The following is a 20,486-nucleotide window of genomic DNA, read 5'->3' on the forward strand; positions in this document are numbered from 1 at the left end:
CAGGCATTTATATTGTATTTACAAAAACAATGTTAAAAATCTGAAATAAAGAATGAGAAGAACTCGAAGAAAATAATAAACTATAAACATTCAATAAAAAAATTACAAATTTCGAACGTCCTTAAATAATTTTATAAAGTATTTTACCTTTGTATTATATCATTATTTAGAAATTAATGTTTACTGGAATGTCTTATCTTATTATGTTCGTTATAAACAATTAAAAAATACCTTAGGTAAAGATTACACTAAAAGTAGATAATTATACTTTCATGTAGTGTGTTCATGTACATGTGTTCATGATTCACATTTGTTATTGTATATGTTTGCTTCAAAATAAACAAATAATCATATAGCAATTATCTAAAGTGGGTTATAGCATTAAATTAGGATTAAACTCATTTATTGATGATAAACGAAAACATATACAATAACAAATGTGAATCATACTCAATAAAATGTCATCCACATGATTTAAATGACAAATTCAGATAATTGTCGATTACGAAAATAATATTCTTTTTCAAATTAATACCAGAATGTGAAGTACGTGAAATAGAAAAGAAGCTTATAAATTCTTCGGATTAAGAAATCGTCATGCACACAAGTATGCGTACAGCTAAGTACTTACACAAACTATGTACCAGGTACGCTGATAATTATGGAACCGATCTTAGTCATAAAATTGACATTTTGAAATATGTGTACCATCCTCGTGTTTTTATCTGTTAAGAAATATCTTCCTTTGATTTAAATCATTTCTCAAAAACGTTCGTTACTATATCGTAGGTATCATGCCATACCGACAAATTTAAATTCCACGTTTAAAAATAAAATCAATCTTAATCATTTTTTAATCATTATTCAATTATTGTATTTAATTAATAATATATATCTTCTCTGTGTAATTAATGACCTTTTAATACAAAAAATGTAATTTTGGTTTTCAAAATTGATATTACCTCGAATTTTTACTGCTCAGTAATAAATATCTCGACATAAACTATACAAAAATAGCCAATTAAGTTGTGCGTGTACTCCAACCGACGCATCAGTGATATCCACTTTTATTACATTCGTGCGTCAAAAGCGTATCATATTTCAAAATTTCCTCCTTGTTACAATTACTTTATTTCTTTTTTATTATCGAAGCAATGGAACATATGTTCACGCGGAGAAAGAATAACCCACATGATCTTAATCACGAGATCGTACAAAACTTGCATGTACAATCGTGATTTCATGAATAATGTGACCAATTTATTTAAATAAATCACCAAACTGTCTAAAAATTGGAGAAAATTGTCATTGAACAATTTTAGCAATCATGAATGATCATTTGTCGTAGAGGCAGTTGATATTATTATCTAACGATAAACACGCAATAAATAAATGAATATGCATGCATAATAACAATAATTAACCAATCAAAACAACAAAATAAGTTCAGAAATAAAATGTTATTAACCTTGACTCCAATTTCTTACAAATATGTACCTTTTTATAAGATTCTAATTCTTAGTTAATGAAAACTTTCGTCTATTGTTTTACTAAAAGAAAATGATTTAAAAAGAATGTAGTACAAGCTTGTCACCTTTAAGCTGACCTACTGAACCGCGATAATCGTTTATATTTAAAGCGTGTACAACATTGTAGATATGCAACGTCCTCTAGAATATTGTGCCAATCATATTCTGACCCCTTAGTACAAGCGAATATATGCTCATACTTGTGATTATATAATGATTTAAAACAAGCTTCATGTGGGGTTCCCAACTGAGAGGGAAGTGATTGAATAACGGATTTCCTTTGGTTGTAGGACGGTATATACAAATAATAGATAACGTAATACGCTCACAGCGTGTACATTAACAATTCGGCATTGAATAATTAAACCGAAACTATCAAGGTGATGCAGTAACCTATAATCACAGTCATTTTTTTCCTTCATATTAAGAAAAAACTACAATTTCGATTATTCGGTCATTTCAGGACACAAATAAACAAACTGCATCGTAATGTTTGTTATATATATTTCATTGTTTCTCGTAGTTCTTTTTGAATACATTTTTTAATAGAATAATGCATTTATCGTGACTACTATTGAGAAAATAGCAGTTTATTCATAAGTAACGATTTTATTAAAAACAAAGTGCACAAACGCTCATGTAATAATTACATGTATTAAAAAAGCAATTAGGATCCGTATATGTCTAATTAATTTTAATTTAAACGTGCTGTTTTATTGATTTAGATAAATGCATTGTATTGTGTATTTGCATTAATTTTACTTCATAATACATCTTTGAGGAACAAAGTCACACATACATATTGTACATACATATAGATTAAATTAAATGCATTGTAAGCTAAACAATAAGAAATAATTGTAACAATTATAACACATATAACTTAACATAATAAGTAGAATGTATTCCACAAATATTCACAGTTTTTAGAAAAACAGTAAATTCTCAGTATGGATGGTAGACTAGAAAACTTGAGAATGTTATAATCTCTGAACAAGTTTCTTTTATATCACGTTTGAATTAAAAACTTTTTTCACAAAACTACTAAAATAAAATAAAAACTGTATGTAACTTATATTTATTAAAATTTACCATTAATTGATTTTAAATGACCCTATTTTTAATGACACGTTTACAACATCCAACAAAATTTAGGAACATACATATTTCTATATTGTTTAGTATTTAAAGAAAATTGTTTATAATGAGAACTGAAATAAGCATAAATAAAAATGCTTGAACTAAATTGTATATAAATGTCTTCTGAGTAATAAAAAGTAGTATATCTATTTATAAAATAAGCTGCAATAATACTAAAATTATGATATGAATAACTGTCCGTGTTTGAGCAAAAACTTCGTAATTATACATATTTGTATTTTATTTTATTAATGTTAAATTCATCTTATTTGCAGATTAAAACATTTCATTTGAAATTTATTTAGCAATTTAATTTAAGATTAATAAAACATTTTTCACTGTAATACAAGAGAAAGTAACAAAATTCGTTTTTCATGCTTCTTATTTGTATTGTTCACAAATATTCACATTAAGACTTATGATAATTGATGCACTGGATCAATGTAAAAGAAGAATAAATGCTTTTTACATTAGAATAAATTAGAAAAGGAAAAAAATCGAAATTTAAATATTTGTTTCTTTTTTTATAAAATACTTTATATTTTACATGAAATAAAAACCAATAAAAACGTTTGTTAATCTAATCATTGCTTATCTTTTCACATTTAAGGAATGTAAGGTTAGCAAATTAGATTAAAAGATACTGTTAAAGGTGTACATAAAGTTTATCTATTTTATCTTGTGTCATTCATAAAAATTTTTGTTGTTTTCACTGTATGCACACATTATTGAATAAAAATTTTATAATATACTACTTGGGCTAAAATTGCTGGAAGACATAAATATATAACTGGACATTGGATTATGAAGAGAAAATATAATTTACACCTTGTCCTTAGATAAAAAATTGTTCATCATGAAAGCAAACATATGCAGTTCTGAATACAATTATGAAAATTTCCTACCTTGTGGGCATATTTTATCGGCAAAACTGAAGGAAATTTTGTTTAAAGAATTTAATACTTTATTGGAGGTTAGTGTATTTTATGCTGTTCGCTGAATGATATGAATACCACTATCTGTGTGAACTGGTGAAGACAATTCACCAACTTTAAGAGCAAATGCTGCTTGTTCAAAAGGCTTTTGCATTGCACCTCGACTAAATGGTCCCAAGTCTCCACCTCGCTTAGCTGAACTACAATCGCTATACTTTGAAGCAAGTTCAGCAAATGTTGCTTTTCCAGATACAATTTGTTCTCTGTAAGCTAGATTTGTAAATAAAATTATAAAAGCATATAATAAAGATCACCACTATATTGCTATGGTAAAATAGAGCAAAGTAAAAGTTCTTGATATCCTACATTTGATAAGTTCAAGAGCTTCTTCCTTTGATCTTGTGATATTTTCTTCTCGCCAGGAAGATGGTCTTCTAGAACCTGAATGTTTTACTAACAAATGAGAACATTGAACTTCTTCTGGACCATCTCCTTTATTATTTCCAGATGGATCAGCTGGTTTATCTGGCCTATCCCATTGACTTTCTTTAGTATAAACATTTAAATAATAATGTTGTCCTATAAAAAAATATATTAATTAATAGTACATCATGGATGTTTTAAGTCAGGGAATATATATCATGGTCTATATTATGTTAAATATACTGCTTTATATTACTATACAAAATACTTTACAAAATATCCTAAAGTATAATAAATATTATTATACAAATTATCATATTTATAACAAATAAAAGCTATCAAATTATTAATATCTGCTTAAATTGACAAGTTATTTAACATTTTTGACGTAATAATACTATATACTTTTCAAAACATTTAATGTCATGTTAGTTTCGTGAATGATTGTAATATTATCACAATAAAAGAAAGAACGTATACATTCGTTAAATTTTCGTAATTTGTTAACAACTATGCTTGTAATAACAAAATTTTAGCAAGTGTAATATAAGTTTCCCGGAAAAATGCCGGCCGTATGTTCCATACTAGAGCCGATATAATGAAATACCGTAACTAATACAAAAAATATGATAATTAAATAAATAATTAATTTTTTTAAAGTATTTTTTAAATAATTTCTTGAATACTCAATAAATTAGCGTACCAGTAGATCTGCTTAAACGTTTTTCCCAACCCGCTGGTAATTCTTCGTCCGCCATTGTTTCCAATATTTTTCTACTCTCGTCTCACGTCAAACACAGCAAACACGTTTTCACTATATCTAGTTACATATCAGCATGTATACCAATTTAAGCAACTTTATCAATAAAATTACTATCTTTCCCTAGGGAATTTAGAAAACATATATTATACCACGATCATATAAACAGAGACTTAAGACTAATCGATATTCATATATCGAAAGCATAGAAGAAATCGTTTGAAAATTGAGTCGTAAGAAATCAGCATGGGAAACAAGAAGGTTCTTATTCTGCACATGCGTGACATGCTATGAATTTCTCAGATAAAGACAGAAACACTCTACTCATCTATATCTGTCTCGCAAGAACAAGAAGTTTATTGTCTTCCATGTTAATTTTTCACAGCTCAATTTTAGGAAAGTTTTCCCTAGCAAGTATCAAGAGCTATTTATTTGACCGTATGCTATAAGTATAAGCTGGTATAAGATATAAATTCTGTACATAGAATATTTTACATTAGAGCAGAGAGGAATTTCTTCTCTGGCTGAGCATAATAAAGACAGATAGATAATAGCAGAGAGACAACTTCCTCTCTGGTAGTAAATAACCCTTGAAAACACGATCTCTTGAAAATAAATATGTAATCTAGGAGAAAAAATAAATTCGAACTCCAACTCCATACAAATTTCATATTAGAAAAGATATATGCATTTATTTTAATAATCCGTAAACCAGCATACATATTTTTGCAACAAAACTGAAAAATGGTCATAAAATAAATAAAAAATTTGCTATAATTTACGCACTACCGTTATCGACAAAACATGGTTGCCATGACGGCAAACTATAAACGCTTTTTCTATACATTAAAATCTTTGAAACGTGCGTCAATTTATCTTTCAGAACATTGTTTAAAAGAAGAATCAAAACTAAATATGACTATGAATAATAACATTGATGCAATTTTGACTGAGTTAGGGTGGAATGATGGATTTCGAATACCGGTAGCAAATGAAGAAAATAAACGATTAGAAGAAGAAGTAATACAATCATTTATGCTATACTAATTTCACTCGCGTTTTACACATTATGTATAAATTCTTTTGTCTGTTCTGTTGCACGCTTCAGTTTTAGGCACAGTAAATTTTTGCACAGTAGTACGAATAAATATTTATTATAATAAATAATTAGCTTGGTACTATTATTTATTTATAGAAATATATAAGTAATATAAGTAATAGTTTGAAATATTACTTAATCTATTATTTTCTACGTATGCTATATTTACTTTGTTTAATTTTTCATAACATTTATACATAATTTTTTATTTAAAGATTGAAAGGAAAATGAAACTAAAAGAAAATTTAAGTACGAAACTCGAATCAATGGAGGAACGAATTAAGATGATGAAAAAGCATATTAACAATTTAATAACAGAGCAGAATATAAATCAAAAACTTTTAACTGCTCATTCGGCGCAACTTAAAACTGAAGACCATCATTACCGATTGAGTTGTAACACTGAATCGAGTCTTCGCCAAGAGGCGCGACGATTTCAAAAAGAATGGCAAGAAGTAAATGAGATGGTAACAAACATTGAAAAAGAATTACAAAAAATGATAAAGAAAATAGAAACGTCGAAAAATACACTAAAATATGATGAAAAAAATCTGCGAGAAATGGAGGAGATATTAAATGAAAATGAAAATAATAATGAATTAATAGCACAATATATGAAAGAAGACTTAAAAGAATATAAGGTAAAAGAAAAGTAAACAAATTTAAGAATGAAGCACTAGTGTAATATACATACAAAGATTTCATTGTATTTATTTGATTTTTCTGTTTTTTAGGAACTGGAATTAAAAAGACAGAAACTTAGCAAAGAATTGCAAACATATCGTGATTCGATTATTAAAACAACTAATGAAGCGCGGGAAGTGGAGATTATACTTAGTCGAACATCTGCATTGTATAATCAAGCATTGATAGAATACCGGCAAATGTTTAATCAATGGAAAGAAAGCGTAATCATGTTACAACAAAGGAATAATGATATCAAGAAAGTCATTCAAGTATAACTAAACATTTCATTATGTCTTTATATTAAACAATAGTTTTAGTAAAATTTAAATATTTCTTGTTTTTTATTATACTTATTAGCTTCAATTAAATTTTAACTGTATTAATTGTAATATAGTAATTATAATAAATTATTTGACAAGGAAACCGAAGCATTGTACGAAATTTCTCAAGATAAAAAAAAAGTACTTCAAGAATCAGAAAAATTCTTGATGGAGCAAATTGAGAATAATAAGCAAGTTCAAGATTCAATTAAAAAATTAGAAAAGGAGCTTACTACAATGAAGGAAGAACAGAGCAACATGAAAGAAATGATTACTTCATACGAAAATCAAGTAAGAATATAAATTAAAGTACTTCTAAAGTCCTCCTGCTTAAAATCTTTCTTTATTTTAACACTTTAGCTTGTTATACAAAAAGGTATTGTGAAAGAATTGACACAACGTATGCAGCAAGTAAGAGCTGACATAAAACATAAGGAATCACAAATTCAAATTAAAAATGCAAAAATAGAAAAAATAGATAAACAAGTAATAGATTTAACTGCAAAATTGCAAGACATTACCAATCAAAAAGTGGACATTGAAGAAAAGGCAAAAGAACTAGAAGAGATGATAGAGGTATTTATTGCTAAATAATTGTTGTTATATAAAATAAAATAATATATTATGAAACAATATAGGAGCAAGAGAAAAAAAAGTCTAAAATGACTAAAGAAATGAATCGATTACAAATGGCAAACTTACGTGTAATGAATCAAATAAAAGACTTACAAAATGAGAATAAAGTTTTAAAGATGGAATATGAAAAGGAATCTAAAAAATGTGAATATTTAGACAAATTACATACCAAAGAAGAACATATTTTAGAGGATAAAAAGGAAGTATCGTACCAAGCAGAATTTGAAGTGCGAAAATATGAGATGAAATTGAACAGATTAAAAGGGCTTGAATATAACAAGTCTGAAGTTGAGAAAAAACAAAAAAAGATTGAAGATCTTCAAAATACTTTAGATGAAAAAATGAAAGTGTCTAAGTTATTGCAAAAACAGATTGCTACTTTAGAAGTAAGTTGTTTCAAAATAACTTATTTATTAAATAATACACTGAACCTATTTGCTTATTGTATAGGATAATATGAGGAAAATTTCAAATAGTATAACACAAGATAACAATGAATTAGAATATTTACAAAATAAAAAACAAGATCTTGTTCTTCTAATGAATGCAGGAGAAAAACAATTAAAAGCTGCTCAAAATTGTTATGAAGAGAAACAAGTAGAAGAAAGTATGCTACGACTTAGAGTATCTCAAATGGAGAAAATGATGTGTAATATAGGGGAAAATGTTTATGATTTGGAAAGATATAGACTTGAATTAGAAGCAGTACGTTTCTCAAGGATAATACTTTTAACATTAATAAAAATATTAAATAATTAGCAATTTAAAATATTAAAGTAACATATATAATTCTGATAATATTATTTAGGCAATGCGGGAACGAAAAGCAGAAATTGTTGTACAGAAGGAATCTCTAATAGTACAAAAAAGAATTGCAGATGGTGAATGTTCAGAATTAAGAAGTGCTATTGCTGAGAGAAAAATACGAATAAAACAATTACAGGCAAGGTATGACAATTACATAGCATTGTTAGGTACTAATCCTGATGGAACTCCAATGAGTACTACTCATATGAAGATTCAAAGTGCACAAGAAAGATATATTTTACAAGAACAGGGTGATCAATTAGATGAAACAATAAGAAAAACTGAAGATGAAATTCAAGCCATGGAAAATACATTACGAGTAATAAATGTTTGTAATGACAAATATAAGGTATCCTTAACAACAGATGATCAAAATAAACCAGAGATAGAAGAACATAAAAAATTGGATGAAGAACTGCAGAATGCAGAACAACATTTGAAGCAAAAAAAGGAAGAATTACAGTGTTTAACTGAAAATATGCAGGTATTCTACAATATACTTAGTTGAACATAATCTTAAAAAGTAAGGAGTATATTCAATCATAAAATAAAATGATTTCAATAGAAAATACAAAATGACTATGTGAAAATTCTTGAAAATATAGAGGAAACTCAAGAATGCAAAGAAAATAAAAACCAATATTTAACTGACTTGAAACATCACATTCGTGAACAAAAAGAAAAAATATCAAGAGCTGATAAAAGTTTACAGAATGCCCAGAAAAGTATTCAACGATTGTATGAAAGTACAGGAGACAAAACTGTGCTTATACAACAGGTTTGTAAACTACATAATGTGTTTTGTAGTAACTGTAAAATATATTATATAAACTTATCTTAATTTACATTCAATAGAAAGAAATAGAATTACGTGAACTGCAAGAACAAAATTCTATTGCTTTGCAAGATATTGCAGAATTTACAGTTCACCACATAGAAGTTGAGCCTTACATTAAAAAATTGTTAGCATCACAGAATATAGAATTACCTACAAATTTATTTGGCCAATTGTCAGGATCCAATCATTCTCATAGTAATACAAACTTATCAGAATGTTTACCAAAAAGTACAAATAGAGAAAGTGTTTATGGATCATCTAAGGGAAGTACTAGAAATGTCATCAATATAGAACCAGAATTTGAAAGTATGTCCATAGAAGCATATATAATAATTTAAATTATAAAAATTTATCAGTCATCTAAAATTATTATATTTCAGTTGTTCCAATACAAAGTACATCAAGGAGGAATATAAAGCAGAAACAATTATCTGTAGAAGCTTCCGTGCAAGTACAATCAATGAAAAAAGCTTTTTAATATAATTTTTTAAACATTGTATATTAATTTATTTCTTATTATATATATTTACCAGGAATAGCATGTAAAATAAGAATTTTAAGCAATATTTAAAAGATAATTAAAAATGTTAATGAAAAATGATTTATCACCAAAAATGGGACTTTTAGAAATATGGAACCCATTTAATATATATTAAAACACCGGCTAATTACTTTTAGGTTACATTACTTTCTTTCATTACAATGAAGTATACATAACTTATACTATAGATTCAGCATATACGAGTGTTTCCCAAAACTGTTATCAATTTATTTGATTACGCATGCATCATGTTGATTATGTATAACTGATAGTTTTGTTATATTAAGAGTTTTATAACTCATAACTATTCAAAGTCCGTGGCAAATCACAGATAGTGTACGTAATTTTTCGCATTATAATAAAAGGTATGATAATCACAATAATACCTACTTTATATTTTAAATATATTACAAAATTAAGGAAGAATAAAAGAAAAAAAACAGTTAATTTAGTAAAATAAACCTTTCTTTTTTCTTTTCTATTTCAAATAACATAAGATTTCAAATGTGCCGGATGATTTCAATTTTTTATTAACCCTACATAACCCTCTGATAATGAATGAAATAACTATGTTCAAACAATATTATTGAAATATATTTAAAAGTAATTAAAATGTAAAAATTTAATTAGTTTTAACATGGAAAAATGTTTCCAGATGCCAGATATTACTGAAGTTTCTAGCAACAAAGTTTTCGGCGGATGGCAGAAAGTCTATTCGCACGAAAGGTACTGTGTAATATTATATTTTTTATATCGAAATTATTAAAACGCAAGATTATTTAACGTGTAAAATATTCTAAAAATGCTCAATTTTACATAGTCATAACTTTTGAAATAATGGATTCCTCGCCTTAAAACTTGTGTTTTCATATTCTATACATCGAAAACTACAAAATTACAGAAAAAAAAGTCAATAATTTTTGGTCTCCTGGAATAAAGTTTAACCAATTTTTTTATAACACAGCTATGAATTGGGATGTAAAATGAATTTTGGAATCTTCCTTCCACCGCAAGTGGAAGAAGGACCTGTACCCGTCATTTATTGGTTATCTGGCTTGACATGTACAGAAGCTAATTTTGTTCAGAAAGCAGGTGCACAAAAATATGCTTCTGAACAAGGAGTAATCTTAGTTGCACCTGATACTAGCCCTCGTAATCTTAATATACCTGGAGAAGATGATGATTGGGATTTTGGAACTGGTGCTGGTTTTTACGTTGATGCAGTAAAGGAACCTTGGAAAAAACATTACAGAATGTATAGCTATGTTACTAAGGAGCTACCAGCTTTGATTAATGAAAAATTTCCTGTTTTACCAGACAAACAATCCATAATGGGTCATAGGTAAACAGTGGGACAACCATTAATTATTTAATAATTGGATTACTTAGTTTCTAAGTTGATCTATTCATTAGCTTTTAATAATGAGAATCTTTGCATATAATTTTATTTTAAATTCTATAGTATGGGTGGACATGGAGCTTTAATATGTGCTTTAAAAAATCCTGGTTTATACAAAACAGTATCTGCTTTTGCACCTATAAGTAATCCAATTTCATGTCCATGGGGGAAAAAGGCTTTCTCTGGTTATTTGGGTGGAACAGAAACTAATGCTGCATGGAGAGAATGGGATGCTACAGAATTAGCTAAAAAGTACAATGGACCTCCTTTGGATATTTTGGTTGACCAGGTATTATACTACGATATTATATTATGAAATAAAGTTTTGTAATAAATGAGTGCATAATTTTAGGGAAAAGAAGATAAGTTCTTGAAAAATGGACAATTACTACCAGAAAATTTACTATCAGCTGCAAAAGATGCTGGATTATCTCTAGTTCTTAGATTTCAAGAAAGCTATGATCATAGTTACTTTTTTATATCTACATTCATAGAAGATCATATTAAACATCATGTAAAATATCTTAAATCTTAATTTAATATATGTACTTATTTTTTTTTTATATATATATTTTTGTCATTGAAAAGTAAATCTTAAATAAAAATAAACGTTACAATAATGATAATAATAATAATAATAATAGCTCAAAAGAGATATATTTAATTATATAAATTATGCATATGCAAAATATAACAATTACTTATTTTTGTTCTGTGCATATAGTATACGGAATCATTCCGAGACTTGGGAACCCAAGCTTTGATATGAATCAGAAAAATTCAGGATGACTCCCTATTAAAAAATATATGACCCTATTTAAAAAAATGATGACCTTAAAATCTTCCCACTACTCGACCCATAAAAAAATAATTTGTACCATATGACGTCCTCTTTCGAACCAAACAAATTTTTGTTAAAACATTTTTGTAATAACTTCAATCCCTTATGAGGTATTCCTGTTCTCACATGGAACACCCTGTATGTAAGCATGAACCCAAATGCATGCTGCTCAAGAAACCAAGATCTACTTATTAGGAAAGGATAATATCGTTCCTGATTTATTATTACCGAATCGATTCAAAATGACTCTCGGAATCTTGAGTAATACACGTATCGAGATCTCATCTGCTCCACCCGAATTTTGCCAATTCACCCCAAGCCCGTGTATCCCAAATTTTGTATCTTCTTCCTTACTATAAAATTTTTAATAATTTTATTATAAATTATAAAGAACAAAATAAATACATTTTGTTTCTTATATAATTCCACTTCTTATAACTTTCAAAATTTTTCATAATATTATAAATATATAATATGTAATAGTATTAATTTTATAACAAGGAGGTATTAATTAGATCTAGGTGGTTCACGGATTTGATGCCAAAATACTAATACTGGTTCACGTTTTTGCCATATATTGGTACTACCCCACATTTGCCAAAATCTATAACAAAGAATACATAAGAATATAAGAAAATATATAAATTTTTATAAATTTTGTACAAGGGCTTACATTCCAAATAATGCTCCACCCAAATGTGCTGCATGATCAAAACGTTGCCAACGCATAAGGCATCCCAAACTATCCAAACCCATTATAGCTTTCATGACCTGATCACATAGATATTTTTAGTAAAAGATATATAATCTAATTCACATATAAAACTCAAACTTTACGCAGTTAAAATGAAATTATACATACCGTACTCGCTGTAAATTTGAACATTGGAAGAAAAATAATAGACAAGTATGCATTTGGAAACTGAGTACATACAAATCCAAAGACACCCATTATTGCTCCTGACTATGTTGCAATTATTAGTATGAATATTGTTACATTTAAAATCATATTTATATTAAATTTTAATCAATACTCACAGCTCCCAAGGAAGGATCTCTTATTCCAACGGCAGCTTTATATAAATAACTTGAAAAACTAGATACTACTCCACTAATTAAATAAAGTGCCAAAAATTGTTCTCTACCCAGTTGAGCCACAGCAATTTTAGAGAAGCCATATAATACATACATGTTGATAATTAAATGAAGAAGGGAACAATGAGAAAATGTTACAAACAACATTGGCCAACATCTACCTTGATTAATAGTATAGAATTTAATACTCTTATATATACCTATATTATAATAAATATTTTTAAAGATATGTATTACTCACTAGTGGTAGGAGTGCATGAAAAATATCGATACATTGTCATTCGAAATGCTGGTATATGCCATGACAAAAATACCAACACATTTAAGAAACATATAGGAATAAATATTCTTTCTCCTTCTGATAAGTTTTTCCACCAATTCTCCATTGTATATCTCCATCCTGTTCGCTGAATAAAGTAATATGTAGCAATAAAATATTTTAATAAATCTATATATGAGTCTTAATATACAAACATGTATTCCCCATTGTTTGTAACTTCTGATTATCCTATAGGTTTTATCTCTGAGACGTTCATACTCCCAAATGGCAGCCGCAATAAATGTTGTTGCACTAAACTGAATTAAACACAAAAAAACTTATAACACTAAAACAATGGATTATGTTTAAATTAACTTAGTATAAATTGAAATAAGATTTAATATGTTAACAATCTCTTACTATGATAGTAAAGGTAAATGGTTTCCATAAATTGGGAAAATATCCTGATTGCTTTTTAAGGAACTCTTCTGGTAGTGAATTTGATGATTGTGATAGTTTTGTTTTACCTCTAAACTTATGAAAATTTCTAATTTGTTTATATCCTTCAACTATATATAATTTAGGTTTAAACTTTATTGCAGTAAAAACACTGAAAAAAAATATATAACTATAAGTAAGTAATATGGAATCATTGATGAATATAAAAATTTGAGATATAAAAAACTATCTTACCATTTATATGTACTATCACCTATATGTAAAAATGACCTAAGAGCCATATTGTAGGCCGTCCAAAAACAGTAGAAAAATATCGTCAATCCTACATTGATTTTGTAAAAAAAATTTGTCACATAATATTATAGTCGGATACTATTCACTCCTATCGTTAATTCTTATAATAATTCACACTTTTTATAAAAATCATTTATGTCAAGTTTTCCCATAGGTTTAAAAATAAACAATTAGCAATTTTTGAATATAGTCGTTTTCCAATTGTATGATTAAGGCCGCGCCCCTTTTTACTGTAAATATATAGCCATAAATTATTTTAATTTGTACGAGAGTTTATCACAAATCAAATGTTATAGTAGTTGACGTATGAGTTTGTAATCTGCCGTAATTCTTTCAAGTAGGCATATATGTTAATTATATGTCAGGTATATATATATATTGTAATATATGTATTGTATATATACGTTGTAATTATAGAACGGAATAAAATTATACTTACAGGTAACTGCAATCGTTTTATTTATTGCTTAACATGTAATGATTATGTTATTAAATACATACGTGAAAATTTTACACTGAAAACCTTAATGCCAGTATCACAAGTATGTATTCCCATGCATAAGAATTAGATATGCTAAGGATAAGAAAATAGGTTTAAACGAAAAAAGAAATTATTTTTCTGTTCTTAATTTATGCTTTTTACACACATTCATTCAACTTTCATCATATTAATAAAAATCTGTCCATACTTAATTTTAACAGGGTTCCTAAATTCCGTCGACCAATTAGAAGTATTAAACTATAGTCGAAGAAACTTACATGCGAATCAGATACTTTATTCGAAACCGCATAATTTCAAATACATCGGTAACGGTCAACGGTTGATTCGATTTCAAGCAGTCTCTGTTCAAGTTTAAAATTAACTGATTCAGCATATTTATCTCCGATCCACCGTGATTAAAAAATAATTTTTTGTTATTATTGCTATTGTATAATAAGGTATAATTTATATAAAGATATCACTGCATCACGGTGAACGATTCAAAGGTAATTAATTATGATTATCTTTAACAAAGTCTTGTTTAAAATTTATGGGGTAAATCAGGTAATCGTTCCAAATGAATATGTTCTAAATGAAATGATATAAGTATTTGTTAGAATATTTTGGTAGAGCTTATAAGGTTGTAAAGAAAAATGGTTACAAAACGTGGGTTTTAATAGGATTGTGAACTTCCAAGAATTATGAAACATAGGTCTCAACAGGATTACGCATCTTCCAAAGTTAAAATATTCCGAACAGTGAAATTTATTTCTTACTAATGCAATTAGTATATATAGTATTATACAATTAGTATAATTAGTATATTATCTTATTTATTTATAGTGGGGTAAACATGCTTTAATGTTTAATGTTAGATCTAGAAAGGATTCTTCAATGACTTTTAGATCAATCTCAGACAAATGAGCTTTTGTTTACACCATACTATGAGCATTATCGTGTAGTATTGTTTGGACTGCATATATATCTTTCCTACTTCCTATACTTACAAAACTAATGACATATATGCATTTAAAACACATAATATATACATATCACAATAAAGTAATTAAAAAAGGTCTTCTCAAAATTTATGAGGACATCATGCATCAATAGATTGACCAAAGTTAATAAGTTTTCTAAAACAAACATATACATTAAAAGATAAACATTTTATTGCAGATGAATGAAGATGCAGTTAAAGTTGCTGTTCGCATTCGTCCATTAATAAAGAGTGAAAATGAAAGAGGATGTCAAACATGCTTAGATGTTGTTCCTGGTGAACCTCAGATTGTTGTATGTAATACAGCCAAAGCTTTTACATTTAATTATGTATTTCCTCCTAATGCTACTCAAGAGGAATTCTATAATACGGCTGTTAAAAATATGGTAGAAAATATTTTTCAAGGTAAAATTATATTAAAACATAATTCTGCAAAATACTGTAATTGTATTTTATTTTTACAATTAATGTAGTAGTATATTTATATACCTTTTGCAGGCTATAATGTCACTATATTGGCTTATGGCCAAACGGGAAGTGGTAAAACTCATTCAATGGGTACAAATTACACTGAAGAGGAAGACATGGGCATTATACCTCGATCAGTGAATGATATATTTGATATAATTTCTTCAAAGGAAGATTGGAGTTTTAAAGTTACAGTTTCGTTTATGGAACTTTATCAAGAACAATTATACGATTTATTAACTGATAAACAAAGAAATCAGTCTATTGTTGAAATTAGAGATGATGGTAAAAATATAAAGATTGCTGGACTTGTAGCAAAAGAAGTTAAAACTGCAACAGAAGCATTAAACTGTTTGACACAAGGATCTTTAGGACGTGCTACAGGTGCCACTGCAATGAACGCTCAAAGTAGCAGAAGTCATGCAATATACACTTTATGTGTATATCAACATAAAAAGAATGACCTGTAAGCAATATATCTAGAAATTACAAAATAAGATTTATTTATAATATATTTAAATATTTTGTTCTTTTCTATTTTAATATAATCTAGCAATACAGCAACAACTGCAAAGTTTCATTTGGTAGATTTAGCTGGATCTGAACGTAGTAAAAAGACACAAGCAACTGGTGAAAGATTTAAAGAAGGAGTTAATATAAATAGAGGTTTGTTAGCATTGGGTAATGTTATATCTCAATTAGGAGAGGGTGGTCCTGCAGCATATGTTGGTTATAGAGACAGTAAACTCACAAGATTATTGCAAGATTCTCTTGGTGGAAATTCCATAACATTAATGATAGCATGTGTTAGTCCTGCAGGTTATTATCATCATAAAATTTAAAATATTTGTATTTAATACTAATGTTCAAAATAACTTACCTTTTATATAAAATACTTTCAGATTATAACTTGGATGAAACTCTAAGCACATTAAGATATGCAGACAGAGCATGTAAAATAAAAAATAAACCTGTAGTTAATCAAGATCCACAAATTGCAGAAATAAATCGTCTAAATAAACTAGTACAAGAATTAAAGCTTGCTTTGGTAGACAATGAAATTAAGGTCTCATGTCCACTGGAACATCAGGAACTCCATACAAAAAATCAATGTTTACAAAAAAAAATAAGGGATTTAACGGAAAAGTTAAATAGTAATTTAATTGAGGCTGTAGTTATGTACGAAAGAGCAGAACTAGCTGAGCAAGCTAGAGAAAAAATTCAGACTGACATGATAAAGATATTAGAAGAATCTAAAAAGCTTTTAAATGATTTTGATAAAGATCCTAATAAACATAATGAACATCGTTCAAGACTGGAAGCTTTGTATTTAAAAATTCTTGGTAAGTAACATAAGGAAAAGTTATTGATATACAGTTTCTGAAAATATTTCCTTATTTATGATAAATAGATATTCAAAACGATCAGAAGAAAACATCCGAAGAACTCATAAAAATATCGTCTGATAATGCAAACACATTTACAATAAACTCTGAAGACGACCCAGAACAGACATGTATGGATGAAGTATGTTCTCCAGATAGTTTAGATGATTTTCATGAAAAACAGGAAGAACATACTTTGCTCCAAGCTAAGAGGAATGACGAAGTTCAAAATATCAACAAAGAACTTGCTATTAAGGAAAGTCTTATACATCAGCTTTTAAAAAGCTCATCTCTAACGATTGATTATTCCAAAGAAATACAGGAAATGGAGCAAGAGATAAAAACACTTCAGATAGAAAAGGAAGAACTTCTGCAAGCTCTACAGAATGTACAAGCAAATAATGCTAAGTCAAAGTAAGAAATTTAATTAAATACAAAAATTATTATTTTTTAAATTTTCTTCATGTACAGCAATCATTAACTTAGTGTTATTTCTTCAAGTTTTTAAACTTATTTTGTTTGTTTTACAGATTGGCAGAAAATAGACGTAAAAAGGTACAAGAATTAGAGAAAAAAATAACGGAATTAAGGCGAAAGATATCAGAGCAAGATAGGATAGTTAAAACGAAAGAAAAGCAAGATCAACAAATAAGAAATTTATCAAACGAAATGCATGTGTTAAAGCAAACAAGAATAAAATTAATTAGACAAATGCGCAATGAATCTGATAGATTTACAAAATGGAAGGAATCAAAGGAAAAAGAACTGAACCGTTTAAAAAATCAAAATAGAAAGCAAATGAATGAAGTGACACGTTTAAAATTGTGGCATAGTAAACAAGAAACCGTTTTCAAAAGAAAGATGGAAGAAGCTTTTGCTGTTAATAAAAGACTAAAGGTAATGAATTAAGATTTTTGTTTGTAATGCTTTAATTGAACAATAATTTTGTCTTTTACTTTACTTTTAGGAAGCTTTAGATTTGCAAAAAAGAGTGAGAAAAGAAAAGATGAATACTAATACTGATAAAATTCAAAATTGGTTAACTCAGGAAATAGAAATATCAGTGAGCACCATTGATGCAGAATATTCTCTCGAAAAATTAATGCAAGATAGAGCATCATTGGCATGCATGTTAGAAAAATTTCAAAACGATGATGATGCAAATGGGACCAAAATTGCTGAACTTACTGAATTTTTAGACTTACGTAATACGCAAATTACCGATCTCCAGCAAAAAATAGTTGAATCTGATCAAGGTAAATGTTCCATTCGCTAAATGTACTATATATGTATTAATGTAATAAGTTCCCTTGTTCAACTATTAATTGTATACATGTGTATTTATTTAGAAAGTAGAGCACATACAAGATGGCAAAAAGTACATACAATGGAAGGAGCAAAAATTGCTCTTGAACTATTATTTAAACATGTTACAGAGAGTAGAAGAAAGCAATGTGTAAAGGAATACGAATACAATGAGCTTCAGGTTTGTATATTTGAAAATTATAGACTATTTAAGCTATTAACTATTTAAAAGTTTACATAAATTAGACAAGACTCTTTTAAGTTCAATATCAACAATCTAATTTAAAATTATTATGTTTCTAATAATAAGCGTAATTTTAGGGAAAGTATGAACTGTTACAAGCACGATTGAATGAACACCGGGTCAAAGAGAAAGAAAGGCGTATGTCAAAACAACTTGCATTAAATAATACACATAATATTAAAGAATATGAAAGTGAAGATAACAGTAAATTAAGAGAAAAATTGGAATTTTACAAACAAAAATGCGAAGAACTAGAACACACAGTTAATATACGCTCTTAATTTTATTATTGATAAAATTAATTCTCCACTAAAATATTATAAATTGTTTTGTAAATTTTTCAGCTCCCACGTAAAATTCAGAACAAGGAAAATGTGAAACCCAAAGCCATTAAAAAGGTACAGGTTGAAGATATTCAATCTGAAACAGATGATAGTACCATTGAAGATGATGTTGAAAAAGATCCAGATTGGACACGAACACCACTTTATAATCGTATACGCAGTCTTTTGGTAATTCATTGAAGTTAAGAATTTATTACCTTCGATATTTAAAACAATGTTCTTTATATTATTAATTCTAAATAATATAATTTTTATTTTCAGGATACAACAAAATCTTCATCGCTTGACCGTAATTCATTTAAACGGACATCAGATGGCGATGCAAAATGTAATTGTAAAACAAGTTGTGCTACACGAATTTGTCGTTGCCGTAAAAACAAAACTATATGTGGCAATAATTGTAAATGTGTGGAAGACCAATGTCAAAATAGAGATAAAAGAAATGTAAGCTTATTATTCCTTCTAATAATAATTATTTAAAATTATTTCATAATCTATCATTATTATCTTTAGTTGAATCGTACATTATTTATGGATCAGTCGAAAGAAGATGAAAAAGCAGAGGACGATGAATTTCTAAAGAAACCAAGGTATATTTCAATTATATTTTTGTAATTTCATCCATACAATTATATATTATATATTAAATCTCTTTTTATTTCAAACAGACTAGTGGACTGAATATCATCATCATCAATAATGCAAAGCTCAATTTTCTGGAAGTGCAATTTGTGTGCGACATGTTTCATATTAAGAACATTTTATAAACATTTTACATTCTGACACTCATATTTTATTTATTTATTTTCTTATTTATTTATTACTTTTTTATTGATGGCTTAATTCAATATCTTACCTTTACTGAATAAAATACCTTATGTTCTAATATTCAATTATATTATATTATCTTATTTAATTAAGTGCACAAATCTTATTTTGTCATATAATTGTAAATATATAATGTAAATAAATTTTGCTACAAATATGCTTATTAGATATTAAAATGATAAAATCTTTTATTTGATTTTATAATAAAATATAATGTCTTATGCATCTTTCCCAATCTTCTTTTGTATGTATGTTCATAAATCCTCCAAAAATTACAAACTCTATCATGATGCAATTAGAAGTGCTCATACTTCTGATTCTTATATGCATTTTATTAAATTTCATAATTTCATGTGGCAACTGCAATGT

At 27.5% G+C, this 20,486-nt stretch overlaps 5 protein-coding genes across 7 annotated transcripts; 3 read left to right on the forward strand and 2 right to left on the reverse strand.

Annotated features, from left to right (window-relative positions):
* Positions 1-2,016: 2,016 nt before the first annotated feature.
* LOC132906520 (putative peptidyl-prolyl cis-trans isomerase dodo) lies at positions 2,017-4,859 on the reverse strand. Its single transcript, XM_060958780.1, has 3 exons — positions 4,731-4,859; positions 3,971-4,183; positions 2,017-3,874 (listed from the first exon to the last, which is right to left on the reverse strand). The coding sequence occupies exons 1-3, from the start codon at positions 4,783-4,785 to the stop codon at positions 3,654-3,656; spliced, it is 489 nt and encodes a 162-aa protein (XP_060814763.1). The 5' UTR covers positions 4,786-4,859; the 3' UTR covers positions 2,017-3,653.
* A 252-nt stretch (positions 4,860-5,111) lies between these two features.
* On the forward strand, positions 5,112-10,020 carry LOC132906505 (coiled-coil domain-containing protein 39-like). Its single transcript, XM_060958753.1, has 11 exons — positions 5,112-5,807; positions 6,102-6,527; positions 6,621-6,842; positions 6,993-7,184; positions 7,254-7,469; positions 7,532-7,915; positions 7,980-8,234; positions 8,338-8,820; positions 8,902-9,114; positions 9,192-9,480; positions 9,555-10,020. Exons 1-11 carry the CDS (start codon positions 5,592-5,594, stop codon positions 9,650-9,652), a joined length of 2,994 nt encoding a protein of 997 aa, XP_060814736.1. The 5' UTR covers positions 5,112-5,591; the 3' UTR covers positions 9,653-10,020.
* Positions 9,911-11,823, forward strand: LOC132906517 (S-formylglutathione hydrolase). Its single transcript, XM_060958774.1, has 5 exons — positions 9,911-10,080; positions 10,371-10,441; positions 10,680-11,057; positions 11,178-11,403; positions 11,467-11,823. Exons 2-5 carry the CDS (start codon positions 10,371-10,373, stop codon positions 11,647-11,649), a joined length of 858 nt encoding a protein of 285 aa, XP_060814757.1. The 5' UTR covers positions 9,911-10,080; the 3' UTR covers positions 11,650-11,823.
* A 537-nt stretch (positions 11,824-12,360) lies between these two features.
* LOC132906513 (presenilin-associated rhomboid-like protein, mitochondrial) lies at positions 12,361-14,652 on the reverse strand. Of its 2 annotated transcripts, none has more exons than XM_060958766.1 (10): positions 14,509-14,652; positions 14,180-14,292; positions 14,003-14,090; positions 13,730-13,919; positions 13,525-13,626; positions 13,292-13,457; positions 12,994-13,211; positions 12,818-12,919; positions 12,629-12,726; positions 12,361-12,559 (listed from the first exon to the last, which is right to left on the reverse strand). In XM_060958766.1, the coding sequence occupies exons 2-10, from the start codon at positions 14,193-14,195 to the stop codon at positions 12,463-12,465; spliced, it is 1,077 nt and encodes a 358-aa protein (XP_060814749.1). In that variant the 5' UTR covers positions 14,196-14,292; positions 14,509-14,652; the 3' UTR covers positions 12,361-12,462. The 2 variants fall into 2 exon arrangements, with proteins under 2 accessions (XP_060814749.1, XP_060814750.1); XM_060958767.1 differs by lacking the exon at positions 14,509-14,652 and adding an exon at positions 14,386-14,485.
* Positions 14,653-14,866: 214 nt separating this feature from the next.
* Positions 14,867-20,276, forward strand: LOC132906501 (chromosome-associated kinesin KIF4). 2 transcript variants are annotated; one of them, XM_060958746.1, is made up of 14 exons: positions 14,867-15,049; positions 15,723-15,948; positions 16,042-16,477; positions 16,565-16,830; positions 16,914-17,354; positions 17,423-17,810; positions 17,927-18,293; positions 18,364-18,652; positions 18,746-18,882; positions 19,023-19,208; positions 19,290-19,457; positions 19,551-19,733; positions 19,803-19,879; positions 19,958-20,276. In XM_060958746.1, the coding sequence occupies exons 2-14, from the start codon at positions 15,723-15,725 to the stop codon at positions 19,968-19,970; spliced, it is 3,177 nt and encodes a 1,058-aa protein (XP_060814729.1). In that variant the 5' UTR covers positions 14,867-15,049; the 3' UTR covers positions 19,971-20,276. The 2 variants fall into 2 exon arrangements, with proteins under 2 accessions (XP_060814729.1, XP_060814730.1); XM_060958747.1 differs by lacking the exon at positions 14,867-15,049 and adding an exon at positions 15,086-15,107.
* Positions 20,277-20,486: the final 210 nt, after the last annotated feature.

Source organism: Bombus pascuorum, chromosome 4 (genome assembly GCF_905332965.1).
Source record: "Bombus pascuorum chromosome 4, iyBomPasc1.1, whole genome shotgun sequence".
In the NCBI taxonomy this organism is placed as follows: Eukaryota; Metazoa; Arthropoda; class Insecta; order Hymenoptera; family Apidae; genus Bombus; species Bombus pascuorum.

Excerpts from the sequence above, each read along its gene's own strand:
- LOC132906520 (XM_060958780.1), bottom strand. The coding sequence starts at position 4,785 with ATGGCGGACGAAGAATTACCAGCGGGTTGGGAAAAACGTTTAAGCAGA. Across the intron at positions 4,184-4,730 it reads ACGTTTAAGCAGATCTACTG|GACAACATTATTATTTAAAT; the intron begins GTACGCTAATTT and ends ATTTTTTTATAG. Across the intron at positions 3,875-3,970 it reads AGCTCTTGAACTTATCAAAT|CTTACAGAGAACAAATTGTA; the intron begins GTAGGATATCAA and ends TTACAAATCTAG.
- LOC132906505 (XM_060958753.1), top strand. The coding sequence starts at position 5,592 with ATGGTTGCCATGACGGCAAACTATAAACGCTTTTTCTATACATTAAAA. Across the intron at positions 7,185-7,253 it reads TTACTTCATACGAAAATCAA|CTTGTTATACAAAAAGGTAT; the intron begins GTAAGAATATAA and ends TTAACACTTTAG. Across the intron at positions 9,115-9,191 it reads AAACTGTGCTTATACAACAG|AAAGAAATAGAATTACGTGA; the intron begins GTTTGTAAACTA and ends TACATTCAATAG.
- LOC132906517 (XM_060958774.1), top strand. The coding sequence starts at position 10,371 with ATGCCAGATATTACTGAAGTTTCTAGCAACAAAGTTTTCGGCGGATGG. Across the intron at positions 11,058-11,177 it reads CAATCCATAATGGGTCATAG|TATGGGTGGACATGGAGCTT; the intron begins GTAAACAGTGGG and ends TAAATTCTATAG. Across the intron at positions 11,404-11,466 it reads TGGATATTTTGGTTGACCAG|GGAAAAGAAGATAAGTTCTT; the intron begins GTATTATACTAC and ends GCATAATTTTAG.
- LOC132906513 (XM_060958766.1), bottom strand. Across the intron at positions 13,920-14,002 it reads GGTGATAGTACATATAAATG|TGTTTTTACTGCAATAAAGT; the intron begins GTAAGATAGTTT and ends ATTTTTTTTCAG. Across the intron at positions 13,627-13,729 it reads CATTTACCTTTACTATCATA|TTTAGTGCAACAACATTTAT; the intron begins GTAAGAGATTGT and ends TGTTTAATTCAG.
- LOC132906501 (XM_060958746.1), top strand. The coding sequence starts at position 15,723 with ATGAATGAAGATGCAGTTAAAGTTGCTGTTCGCATTCGTCCATTAATA. Across the intron at positions 16,831-16,913 it reads AGCATGTGTTAGTCCTGCAG|ATTATAACTTGGATGAAACT; the intron begins GTTATTATCATC and ends AAATACTTTCAG. Across the intron at positions 18,883-19,022 it reads ACGAATACAATGAGCTTCAG|GGAAAGTATGAACTGTTACA; the intron begins GTTTGTATATTT and ends GCGTAATTTTAG.